Below are 14,431 nucleotides of genomic sequence, written 5' to 3' on the forward strand. Positions count from 1 at the left end.
CATGGCTAGATCGTCTCGGCTGTTGGCGCTGATCAAGAATATATATACTTTATAGGGTCGGAATGTTACATACATTTCCTGTCGGCACAAAGTTATAGTACCCTTCTATCCTATGGGTAGCGGGTATAAAAAGTTATTTAATAATCATTATCCACTTCAATATATTAAATGTTTTTTAATTCTCTTTATTTCCAGACTCAATAACTGCAGTCGGCGGTATTGGGCTAGCTGAGGACCAGTTTAGAAAAGCGTATATTTTAAAAACTCAAGCTGCCTTAAAGTAATAAAAAAAATCCGACTTATTAGAATAAAGAAAAATTTAAATTAAATAAAAACGTTATTTGTAATTGTAAATTTTTTTTAATTTATAATGGCCGACCCTTCCATGGGCTCCGATGTAAGTACTTACTTTACCGACCCTTCCATGGTGTCCCATATAAGTACTTATTTTACGGGCCGTTCCATGGTGTCCCATGTAAGTACTTACTTTACCAATTGTTCCATTGCACATTGGGATGAAATGCCCTTATTTTGGCCAAAACCTAAAAAGTTCATGTTAATATATCAACAATGTTACAATTATTTCAAGCTTTGAAAAGTCCCTAGACTTCGAAAATATTTAATTGGTATTTTATTGTGCAGCCCTCAACTTGCACCAGCCGTTGAAAGTCAGCTGTTCTTGCCACGTGGTACGCGCAAGCTTGCTGACTAGTCAAGTTTCTTAATTTTGGCGTTGTCGTATTTTTAAACAGTTTGACTTATTAAAATACCTTAAATTGGAAAATGTTCTTCATGGTATGTAGAAAATATTTGTATAAGTTTTTAATTATATGTGTTTTTGTGTTGTCATGTTTTTAATGAAATACGTAAACAGTAGTTTTGTTGGTTCTAACCTTAAAATATTTGTGTTTCGTGGAGCATATCTAGCAAGCTACAACAGGATTCAAATAACAACTTATGTGGTAGTATGAGTTATTATGTGTATATTCAGGTAGCATTTAAATAATTTGCGGGAATTTGCGGGGGGGTTAAATATTTCAATATATACAAGCAAGGTTTCTCCTCGTCGGGGTGACTAATTTAAAATTTGGCTGGATATAAATCGCAATGTCAAGGCCTCTTTTGACTGGGTAATTCCAAATGATTTTTCGGAAAACGATTTAGAGGTGATTAAAAACAAAAAAAAAAAAAATATAAAAACTAAAAAAAAAAAAATAATAAAAAAAAAAATAAGAAAATCCGAAATTCACAAATAATATAAGCAGCAAATTCTCCAAGTTTCAACTTTCTAGCTTTAAAATTACGGTTATGGCCAAAATAAAGGCATTTCATCCCAATGTGCATTGGGTCCAATGTAAGTACTTACACTATTTCCTTAGACCGTGGGTAATCGAGGTGGTGGCGAGTAAACCTATTTGCGGACATATCATACAAAAACGGAAATTAAAGAACGCATTGCTAGGTGCCACTTTGTAAGTAGGGGTGGTCTGCTGGTAAGTACTTATTTCACCACAACGAACTAGTTCTCAGTACTACAGGCCAAATATAAACTGTATTATTGCTTCATTCTCTACAAAAGTAGCGTGGCCCATTAGCGAAACGGCAAGATCGATTTCAACGTCGCTTAATACCCTGCTTTACAATGAAGCGAACATTGCAGGAAAAGACTATACGTACGTAAAATAAAACGTCAGGGATTTTGCTCTACATGCTTTCACTCAGGCCTTAGAAGAGATCTGAAAGCGTTCGTGCTTGCGACTCATCTCTAGGATTTGCAGCTACATAGCATTAGTCTCGTGAAACTCAAAATATCATTAAGAGAAGTATGGTTGTCGCTTCCTCAATTAGGCCACAGCTACAGATTAGGCCAAAGCTTTAGATGCCACAATAGGTTCTTATTTGCTAAGCCAGTGGATAAGACCCAAAATTTTCAAGACAATTAAAATCCACTCCTATGAGAATGTAAATTTCAGTCAGTCATAATGATTTAGAGAGAATTAAAGCATTACGTTAGAGCTCCAAAGAGCAATTGAAAACTTTCTAAAAAAAACAGATCGGGAAATGTTACTATATGCTCCTCGACGAACTATAAAGTTTTTCAAAACCACTACACGGACAAAAATACTTCGAATAGAGATATCAGCTTAAATTTTTTTTGCATATAAATAATTCCAATTTAAACTATATAATTAAAGCAGACCCCTAAGGTTATGCAACAATATTTTTGTAGTGATTTCCAACGTGAATTTGCTAAACGCTTAACTTTTAATGAGCAATTAATAATGCAATACAACAAATATAAACTTTTTATATTCAAAATATAATAATTCATCATTAAATATCGAAAGAATAAATGAATTATTAATTTAAACGACAATAACAATAGTTTAATATAATATACATTAAGTTGATTATAAAAAAAACTGTTAATTCAAACAAAGAACCATTACTCAAGCAAATCGTAAACTGATATGTCAATCCTTATGGCCTTATTCTTTTACTAAGCCGCTTCCTCCGAAAGTTCGCCAATGGAAACTAAAGCGTTCTCAATTATATCAATACTTTATGTACTGTAGCTGGAATACTATATAGTACCACGAGTATTGTTTAGTTAATTGCTCAGCTGTATCTAATGCGTAATTTCTAAACTTCAGTATTACTTCGATAGCCTGATGACTTAGCTCTCAATATTGTGCCACATCTATCTATCAAGTGACAATCTAACACTGTTATTTCGGCTGACAATATACTGGTTTTGAAAAATTCCCAGGCTGTGTTTCCATCATTGGATGATCCGCTTTCTCCAACTTTTGGTTTGTCAACGATGAGTCCCATATTTTGTCGAAATTGTTTCTGAATTACAATTTTTCCGCACTGTTGCTTTTCTTTCATCTGATCTTATTTGCCATTGTTTTATTGTTTTATTCATATTCGTCCATTGAGATCTGAGCGGTTTCTTTTGTGCATTGAAATCATATGGGGCGGCAGAATCGTGTGGATGATGGGCGAGGATTTTTCCAAATAATTTTGTTGTTGGTCGGATCCGGGCTTGTTACAAGTTGCAGTGGAACATACGATGTAACAAACAAATTTGCATCTTCCAAATTATTATTATTATTATTATTATTTTTGACTTGCTACTTATACTCGCTATGTCCCGAGCTACCGTCGAATCCCCATTTCCCAATTAATGTCAACTCATTTACTAAGTCTCCATCAAACGCCTCAATAACTTTAGTCTGCAGATCTAGAATTCTTGTGGTTGTATGGTTTAATAAACTCTGAAGCTCTACTTCAGCAGCAGATTCTGTTACAATTATTTTATCGGGATAACTCTTCTTTTTTTCGTTTATGCTTGTCGGGGAGGCGTCGCAAAATAAGAAAACCACTTTCACTTGCAATTTGAATTCACTTTTTATTCACTTTTACTTTTTTTTGAAGACACTTGTCATGCGTACAGAGAAAAGACCATAAGTAGCGAAGCAAAAAGCATTAGAAGTGGGCAGGGTGACCAACACAAAAGAAAAAGCTAGATCAGTGTGACTGCGTGACAGAATCCAAACCAATGTGAAGTTCTGGGCCATTGGCAAACCGTTGGTGCGCGGCAGGATGCTCACAGCCTTATCCTGTAGCAAGGATGTGAGCGACGTTGGAAACGCCCCTTCGGCCAGAGGAGAGGCCTGCCGATGGTGGGAAGGCGAGCGAGAGCGGGGTCGTGCTGGAGTCGGAGATCGATCCGGGTCCGGTTGCTCGTTGCGTCATCGCTGACGGCTGGGGCGAGCGCTGTGTGCCTCTTTGAAGTGCAAGAGCGTGTGGTGGTCCTTCTGACACACCTTGCAGTTTCCCGCGCTGCGGCAGGATTGCCCGGAATGTTGGTGGGCCAGACAGTTGGAGTAGTACCTGTTAATAAGTACTGCTCTCAACCGTTTCTCAGCTGTCAGCCTGGAAAGCGCTGGCACTTCCATAGTGGGTGGATCCCACGGCACACGCGGCACCTGAAGAAGTTGGTGTTATAGTAACCTCTTTTAAATTGTCAATGACACATAGAACAGAACAGCATAGGACAACACAGGACGATGAATAGAAATTAAATAGGAGGTAATTCGTCCGTCAGTCCTTCCGACTGAGAGGGGTCAGTTTTGCTGTCCTCCATCGGGAATAGAATCAGTTTGGCGACGGGTCTTTGGATTGTACTCCGCGCCGTAAGCACGTCTACAACTCGGACTTTTGTATCGGTGCCTGGACACGTCGTCAGCACCCGTCCTAGGCGCCACTCGTTGGATCATGTCACCGATCTGAAGGTTCCGTGTAGGGGATTGCCATTTCGTCCGTTTATATAGCTCCTTCAGGTACTCATCCTTCCAACGGAAACAAAATTGTTGGTGTAGAGCGTTCAGTCGCTGCCATCGATTGAGGATGGAGGTGGCCGGTTAGTTAATTTCCGGTTCCAACACCGAAATAAGCGGATCACCTATGGAAATGGGCAGAAGTCAAGGCTATCAGGTCCGTAGGGTTTTCAGACAACGGAGAGATCAGGCTCGAATTAAGGCAGGCTTCGATCTTAGACAAAAGAGTGGATAACTCTTCAATAGTATATTTTGTATTGGAGGTAGTCTTGTAAAAAAGAGCCTTAAAACTCTTTACGCCGGCTTCCAAAATTCTACCCATATGTGGGGCGCCCGGCGGATTGAAGTGCCAGGATATGCTTTGGTGACCATGCTTTGCGATGATGCACTCCCTCGTCGCTTCCAAGAAGTCAGTGGAGATCACCTTGTCAATTCCAACGAAAGTCTTACCGTTGTCCGAGTGCATTTTCTGTGAGCACCCGCGTCGTGCTATAAAATTGGAAAATGTGGCCAGGAATTTCTTAGTCGTGAGATCCGACGTCGCGTCCAAGTGGATCGCCTTCGTGCTGAAGCCCACGAAGATGCAGACATATCCCTTGGTGACGAGGCAGGCTCGGCCAATGTAGTTTTTGACTTCGAATTGGCAAGCGAAGTCAACTCTCGTGTGCCTAAACGGTCTCGAGTAGGACGCCCTTTCCTTGGGCAGGTCTCCCATCACTTGGGTCTGCAATCTCTTCTTGTAGATCACACAAGCCTTGCAAGAACTGATGGTGGATTTTACGAGGACCTTCAGCTTTAGAATCCAAAATCTGGAGCGGATCAGACGCATGACTACTTGGTTACCCCCATGGGTGAAACGAACCAATTGTCGCGCAAAGGACGAGGAATATGAGAGAATAATTGGATGACTCTTATCATAAAGCGGAAGTGCGAAGTGCTCTGCCAAAATCGAAGAACTTTCTCAGGAAATCAGGAGTAGGAGGTAACTTGGCGATGTTACACCTAATCCGCTGATCCAGCAGAGTCTCCGGAATGGGACATGAGGATGTTGGCCATTGATCCGGTTGGAGGTGGAGCCACTCTGGTTAATGCTACCACAAATCAGCTCTTGTGGCAGGACACCTCGAATTGCGAGATCTGCCGGATTGTGCTCGGATCGCACATGCGACCAACTCTTTGTTGTCACTTTGTTCGCCGTCTCTCCGCGGACATAGATCGCCACTCCATACGCCTGCATGAAGATCTTGGCTCGGATAACGAAAGGGGCCAGCCACCCGGCCGGGTCGAAGAGTTTCGCAATCTGCGATAGTACTTCCCTCTTGATATAGGAGTCCTGATGGGCCACTTCTGGTGGCATGAAGAAGAACTCGTCGTCGTGAGCTTGCCACCTGATGCCCAGAGTTTTCGCCTTACTCGAGTCCTCCAATTCTAGGAAGTCCTCTCGGAGTAGGTGTCCTTTGGGATGTCGACAGGTCGAAGAATATTTTGAGCTGGTTCGTGATCAGTAAGCGCTTGAAACTTGGCAATGATCTCGTTGACCTCATCTCCAGTTTTGGAATTCAGATGGAACAATTTCTCGACCGGAGTCAACCTCGGATTGTTGACGTAGATGGCCGTGAATAGATCACGGAAGGTTGGCCAACGCAAGTAATCACCATTGAAAACTTCGGTGTCAACTGGCGGGAGCCGGCAGCCACCGCCAGGAGCCGCGGATGCGTCACTCCTGATTGACCCTTATACTTGAGTAATTTGCCCCGTCACTCAGGCGAGACACCGCTCCTACACTGAATAACAGTGATCGTATTTTGCCTCCATGGCCTCTATGCATTCGTTGTCTGAATTGAACCAGTCTGTCAGAGACGGTGACGAAATCGTTGTTGTGGCCTGGATGGGTCGTAAGGTTGCTGACTATGCACAGCTCTTGGAAGTTTCGGAGCGTCGCTTTGGCGTGTGACAAGTGGACTCGGCAACGAAGGAGTCTTGGCAGACGAAAAGCAGACGGAGACGCATTTTCCTTAACGTATTTGGACCCAGAAGGAGTGGGCGAAGCGGACGACGAACTGGAGCGGCGGGGAGCTTGAGTGAGTACTTGGAATCTTTCTCACCCTTTTGGCTTTCGGATATACTATGCTTCGGCAGTCACTTTAGAGTGTTTTTTTCGACAAAGATTTAGAGAACAGCAGACAGCCGACAGCAAAAGTAGAGAAAATTCGGCACAGGATAGTGAATAAGGCCGACAGAAAGCAGACGGAAATATCGATATTGCTTGGAGGAAATTGTTAAATAAAACACAAACAGCAGTGATAATCTTTCTTACAATTGATTGATTACCAGTTGCTGCTATTTATATAAATATGTAACGTATATACGTAGTGTATGTATATACGTAGTAGATATATGAATATGTAGATATGGTTGGATGGATGTATGTAACGTATATACGCAGTGTATATACGTAGTAGATATATGGATATACATATGTATGTTTGTATGGATATATGTAGTATGTCAATATATAGTAGTGGATATACGCGCGTTTTTGGATGAAAGTGCAAATTGTATTATTATTTAGAATAAAATAACAAGAAGAGTTTGCATACACATGGAATGTGGAACTTCGACAACTTTTATCTGATCGCAACCAAATTTTCAGGAATCCCAAAGACTATAGTTCGAGAAAAGGAAGCCAAAGCCTCCGCCTATTTATATACGAGAAAAAAGTTCCAATGTTCTCGTTAACAAAATTATTGAGCTTATTGGCAAGGATAACTTTCACATAATACCCCTTGTAAAGGGCAACATTCACGAAACAAAAGTTCAAATGAAGTCTGAAGACAATTACAGAGTATTATCGAAATATCTTACCGATAATAAAAAGAACTTTTACACGTATCAGCTTAAAAGCAGCAAAGGCTTGCAAGTCGTACTTAAAGGTATAGAATCTGAAGTAACGCCTGCAGAGATAACAAAGGCACTACAAGAGAAGGGATTTAGCGCAAAGACAGTCTTCAATATCCTTAACAGGGATAGAAAGCCGCAGCCACTCTTTAAGGTTGAGCTCGAGCCAGAAAATAAGCCCCTGAAGAAATACGAAGTGCACCCTATATACAATCTTCAGTTCCTGCTGCACCGCCGAATTACAGTTGAGGAACCGCACAAACGCAATGGTCCGGTACAATGTGCAAACTGCCAAGAATATGGTCATACAAGGTCATACTGTAAACTGCGCCCGGTGTGTGTAGTATGTGGAGAGCTTCATGACTCCGCACACTGCCCAGCGAGCAAAGATGACTGCAACTCGAAAAAGTGCGGCAACTGCGGTGGCAATCACACTGCTAACTATAGAGGTTGCCCAGTTTATAAGGATCTCAAAAGCCGTATCCATCAAAAAGGAATTACCGCCCGCACCCAAAATAAAACGTTGAAAGTCTCCAGATCAAACCCTGAAGTCTTCTTCTCGACTGCAGCCAGATCCTCACTAGGACCTATTAACTCTGACAAAAGTGTGACATACGCAAGCGCTTTAAAATCAGGACCGGCTATCCCTGCCTCAAAAAGTTCATTTCTGCATTCAGCATACCAAGAACCGAACATGGCTCAGCAACATCAATCGCCGGAGCAGCCAAAAAGTAACTTCGAAGCTATGATATGCAGCTTACAACAAAGCCTTACAGAATTTATGTCATTCATGCGCACAACTATGCAAGATTTAATGCGAAACCAAAATCTATTGATTCAAATGCTGGTTTCACAACAATCCAAATAATGACTCCCCTACGGATCTCTACGTGGAACGCTAACGGCGTTTCACAGCATAAACTTGAGTTAGCTCAATTCCTACTCGACAATCAAATCGACGTAATGCTGCTTTCAGAAACACACCTTACAAACAAATACAATTTTTATCTACGAGGATATACTTTCTACGGAACAAATCATCCAGACGGTAAAGCACATGATGGGACTGGAATTAAAATCAGAAGCCGTATTAAGCACTACTATCATAACAAATTTGCTAAAAACAACCTACAGGCCACATCTATAAATATAAAACTAAATACCGGCCTCGCTTCGCTATAACTGAAGATGAGTTTATGCAGTTTTTCAACTCACTAGGAGACCACTTCATAGCAGCAGGAGTCTACAATGCCAAGCACACACACTGGGGATCTCGTCTCGTGACTCCAAAAGGAAAGCAGCTCTACAATGCCATTATCAACGCCAAGAACAAGCTCGACAATGTTTCACCTGGCACACCAACATACTGGCCGGCAGACCCAAAGAAACTGCCCGATTTAATAGACTTTGCGATTACCAAAAACATTAAAAAAAAATCTGATAAGCGCCGAATGCCTTTCGGATCTTTCATCTGACCACTCGCCTATACTGTTTATTCTACTCCGGCATCCAGGAACATTGGAACAATCACTAAAATTGACCTCACAGAAAACTAATTGGATTAAGTACAGAAAGTATAAAGGCTCACACATTGAGCTAAGTCCCAATCTCAATAATGAAGCCGACGTAGACAGCTTTGTTAATTCACTGGAGTCTGTACTTGTCTCTGCAGCCCAAGCTTCAACACCTCAAACCATAAATACACAAAGCAATCGAAAGAAGACAAATCTACAAATCGAGCAGCTCGTCCTCGAAAAGCGACGCTTACGTCGAGAGTGGCAATTCCACAGATCGCCATTTGCTAAGCAACGTCTAAGACATGCCTCACGTGAACTTACTAATGCTCTACAGCAAGAAGAAGAATATGTCCAACGCCACTACATAGAGCAATTGTGTACTTCTAGTACGAAAAACTCACTATGGAGAGCTCACCCAACTCTGAGCTCACCGAAAGAAACCGTGATGCCTATTAGAAATCCCACAGGAGGCTGGGCAGTGATGCAGACAGAGCCAGCACGTTTGCCAACCACCTTAAAAATGTATTCCAACCAAATCCTGCCACGAGTGCGTTTACTCTGCCGACTTTACCAAACGATCCTCAGCTTCAACGAATTTCGCCCAAATGAAATCGTTAGCATCATCAAAAATCAACTGAATCCGAAAAAATCCCCGGGCTGCGACCTCATAACTCCCAAAATGATCATCGAGCTCCCATATTGCGCCGTTTGCACTATCACTTAGCTTTTCAATGCCATCGCAAAACTTGGCTACTATCCAGTGAGATGGAAAAAGTCAATTATAATAATGATAGCAAAGCCGGGAAAAGACCACACAATCCCCACGTCGTATAGACCTATAAACCTACTTTCATGCTTATCTAAACTCTTTGAAAAATGCGTTTTGATTCGGATAAACACATACCTAAGACTCCAGGAAGGAATCCCGTCACATAAATTTGGGTATCGTGAAAAGCACGGAACAATTGAGCAGGTCAACCGGATAACATCAGAAATTCGGAACGCGTTCGAAAAACGAGAGTACTGTACTGCCATATTTTTAGATGTCTCTCAAGCATTTGACAGAGTCTGGCTAGAAGGTCTAATGTACAAGATCAAGACAATGCTCCCCAGCAACACCCATAAGCTTTTAGAGTCTTACCTTTACGACAGAAAATTTGTTGTGAGATGCAACTCTGCTATATCTGATGATTTCACTGTTAGAGCTGGAGTTCCTCAAGGTAGTGTGCTAGGGCCAACACTATACGTCCTCTACACAGCAGACATCCCGACAAGCACACGAATAACAACATCTACGTTTGCTGATGATACAGCTATTCTTAGCCGCTCAAAATGCCCGAGGCAAGCAACTGCGCAGCTAGCTCTTCATATAATCGATGTTGAAAAATGGCTATCAGATTGGCGAATTAGAGTGAACGAACAAAAAATGCAAGCACGTTACATTCACCCTGAATAGGCAAAACTGTCCGCCGCTAACATTAAACAACACTCTACTCCCGCAAGCAAACGAAGTGACATATCTAGGAGTACACCTCGACAGAAGACTCACATGGCGCCGGCACATTGAAGCCAAAAGAACACACCTAAAGCTAAAAGCCAGCAGCCTTCATTGGCTTATCAACGCTCGGTCTCTCCTCAGCCTTGAATATAAAGTCCTGCTGTATAACTCGGTACTCGGCTCCCAATTATGGGGGAATGCCAGCAATAGTAATATTGATATAGTCCAGCGAGCTCAGTCGAAGATCTTGAGAACCATCACCGGGGCACCGTGGTACGTTCGCAACGAAAACATACAACGCGACTTAAACATCCTACCAGTCAAAGAAGTGATCGCAGAACAGAAGGAAAAGTACTTTACCAAGCTACTCTTGCACCCTAACCACCTGGCGAGAGGTCTAACAAGGTTGAGCAACCAATCACGTCTTCGTCGTAATGACTTACCTACCCAGCGACCGATTTGAGGGACGCGCAACCAGAATGCAGTTTTAACACACTGTTAGCTAAATTTTAATGTTAAGATTCGTAAACTTATTGTTAGTCTCAAAATCTAGAGAAGATTCAATAAATAAAAGCAAAGTCCTCAATAAAAAAAAAAAAAAAAAAAAAAAAACACTATAGTTATTATAGCCTTCTGAACAGAAACTAATCCAAATTTCTGCCATTCTTCCATACTAAAGAAAACCAAAAGTATATATATAATTTTGGTTAACAGATTAATTTATTTTGAATTTATTTGATAACTGAACTTTGCCCTCTACATTCAAGTGAATTTTGATTTCTTTTTTTTTTTTTCTTCATACTTATACTAAAATATTTTGTATAAGCCAAAACAAAAAAATAATTATAATTAATTAATATTTAATTTTGTTCACGTTTTCAATGAACTGCTGTATAGAGATACGAATACAGAATAAAAAAGAGAAATTCATGCTAATTTTACTTTTACAATTTTCACAAGTGATTTCAGCAACTATATATATAGAAATTTATGCATATTTAATCATTAATTATTTGTACATATATGCGACGTAATATATGTATGAACTTGTAGCGTAGATACTTACATACATACATATGTATATATATATATATATATATATATATATATATATATATATATATATATATATATATATATATATACATATGTATGTATGTAAGTATCTACGCTACAAGTATATATATATATATATATATATAATTATCTATTCTTGTCTCTATTTGTTAATTACATTTTTTAGCCATGATTTATCTAAATCGATGAATCCCTAACAATATAAATAAAAATAAAATACTCTTAAGGTTGTAGATGCACATTTTTTTTTGTCTAACTTTATAATATTTAATAAAATAAAAGTTAATAAAATTAACATGTTTTAAATAATAATAATTTAAATAATTTATGAAAACCGTACAAGGCTCGAGTATTCATTATGCCTCAATTGACAGCTATGAGAAAAATCATCTTCAACATCCTGCCATAATATTCTCTTTATTGTTCTTCGTTTTGTAAGTAGAACTCCGACGTCATCGTTCTCTGCGTTGCGCAGCCAATACGAAGTTACCCGAAGAGCTATCCACTTTTTCATTTGAACATGTTCGAGTGAAACCGTTGTAACACGTTGGAATCTACCTGCAAAAATTGGGTGGTAAGTATATACATATATACATACATACATATTGTTGGAAACATTTTCAGACCAGGTTTGAGTGCATTTACTTTTCAAGTGCCCAGACGTAACAACGCCGTTTCATTGATTTATTGATAAATAAGCCTTGTTATGTTCCATTTCAACATGTTTGAGTGAAACTGTTATAACATGATTAAAACTAACCACTGCAACAACCCTGATGTTGAACTGACGAGAATTCATTGCGTGGTGAGTATGTATGTACATAGAAATAGCCGGCAACATTGTCAGACCAGGTTTGAGTGCATTCCATTTTGAAGTGCAAACGTAAGAACGCCGTTTTACTAATTTACTGATAAATATGGCTTGTTAAGCATTTAGCAATGTTTTCACTCTTAATGTGCACAACTTCTTTCTTAGCTCTATTAGGTCTATTTTAAGCCTCTGCTCTCACATCTGACAATGTAAAGACCTTCAATGGGACCCACTTTAATATTGTTTATTATAGGAAATCTCTCAAAAAAATGTAATTTTGTCGATTGAGTTTTTCTCTAGACCAAAACTTATACGATTATTGGCCTTCCCTTTGTTATGTCTTATCTTAGCTGAAATTGTAAAAAAGCGATTTTAGACTAACAAATTAATACAATTGTTAATAAATTTTAGTTGTTCATGCTTTTATAAATGTTTTTTTTTTCTATGGCAACACAAGGTTTGCTTAAACCATGGTCTTTTTTTGAGGTTCTCAAAACTTGTGGCAAAAATCAAAATTGAGATATTGTATTAAGATTTTTAAATGAATCAGAAAGCATAGACAATTTGGTGGATATATTATAATTTAAGCTTCTTCCATTATATAGATATACTTTTTATAATGATGTCCCTAATTAAACGATTTGCGGAATTTGCGCTTTTAATTCCACAGATTCTTCTTTAGCTAAAGAAAAAGAATGCCTTTTTATACCCGCTGCACTATGGGCAAAAAGTCGCAAAGTGCGGCATTTTTACATTTTTTTTTGTGTTCGGTATTATTAAATTGACCGAAATGAAAACAATAATAATTGTAGTATTTTTTTACTTTTGACCATTACCTTGCAATCAGAAAAACCATTTATAACTTATTCAATAAATAAATTTATTTAGTATTTAGACGGCTGATGCAGTCGGGACTTAGCTACTTTGGTTTACAAAGGATATATGTTGTACTCTTGAATGTAATACTATTTCAATATACTAAATATATCATTTGGTATATTTTAATATTTTTTTCCGTATGTTAATTTGATATATTTCTAAAATAATACCGCACTGTTTTGCTCTAATGGGTAGCGGGTCTGTCACATACAACTATATTTATTTTTCTTACTTGTTGTGCGGCCAATCTAAACAGATTATTATGCAGAAGTTGAGCGAACATTCAGCTCTACCAAGATGTTTTTTTTTTTTTTATATAACTCAGCATTTGTATCATGCTTACAACAATGATTGAATACGGTATTATATGTCAAAATGAATATACCAAAAAATATCTAAATTAAGTCTAACTTACGTGCGGAAATAATAACCGTTGTTTTCAGCGTCTCTCTAATATAGTTTAAGATTTAGATGCTCATACGGTCAATGCACTATGGGCAAAAAGTCCCGAATTGCGGCATTTTTACCATTTTTGAAGATAGAAATATGAAACTTTGTCCATACATATACCTAAAAAATAAAGATTGAATTTCGGATTTTTTCTTTTTTCAATTGGACCACGCCTTCCTTGCCGCCCACCTTACCATGAAGTTATAATTTTCTATTTTTTTTCAAAAAATTTGTTTTAAAATATTTTAATGTAATATATTAATTGAAACTAAACTAAATTTATTAAATTAATATATTTTTAGCAAATTCGCATTTTAAATTTGATTTGGATCCATGCAAAATTAAATCAAAAATTAATTAGAGCCCAATATTATGTTTTGTGACTCCGTACCTTGGTGTCCAGTTAATAAATTATTCTTCACAAAGCTCTTCCTCCAACTCCAGGGAACTTTGCCCGAAAATTTCGAGTTCATTATCTCCGCCTTCTTTATCTCCGCCTTCTTCTACCTGATTATCATTATTGTCTACACATGCCCATGTTATTGGGGGCTCAATATCAGGAGATTCCAAATTCTTGGTAGGCTTTTTAATAGTTTAATCTTTGGTGTTCCTTTAGATTTATAGTTGAAAACAGTGGGTCAGAGGTATCCAATGCTCTATTAAACACATCTGATATGGTATTCAGGCGGCTGTTTTTCCTTGCATGAGAAAACATATCGAGTTTGTACAATTTTTTGCGCTCTTCTGACGTATTTTCACGGAGAGCCCCTAGTAGAAGTACGGAGGTTTCCATAAATTGGTGCCAATGTACCAGTACTTTATGCAAAATTTGAGACATTGGATACCACTTATAAGTATTAACGAATAAGTATATCAAGTACCTACTCTAAGTTTTGATGGGCGTACCTCAAACTCACATTATATAGCAACTAAAATTATATAAACACTTTTCAAA

At 38.7% G+C, this 14,431-nt stretch overlaps 1 protein-coding gene across 1 annotated transcript; it reads right to left on the reverse strand.

Annotated features, from left to right (window-relative positions):
• Positions 1 to 4,467: 4,467 nt before the first annotated feature.
• On the reverse strand, positions 4,468 to 5,175 carry LOC127565068 (uncharacterized). Its single transcript, XM_052002117.1, has one exon. The coding sequence runs from the start codon at positions 5,173 to 5,175 to the stop codon at positions 4,468 to 4,470; it is 708 nt and encodes a 235-aa protein (XP_051858077.1).
• Between the last annotated feature and the right edge of the window lie 9,256 nt (positions 5,176 to 14,431).

This window comes from Drosophila albomicans, chromosome 2L (genome assembly GCF_009650485.2).
Source record: "Drosophila albomicans strain 15112-1751.03 chromosome 2L, ASM965048v2, whole genome shotgun sequence".
Classification (NCBI taxonomy): Eukaryota; Metazoa; Arthropoda; class Insecta; order Diptera; family Drosophilidae; genus Drosophila; species Drosophila albomicans.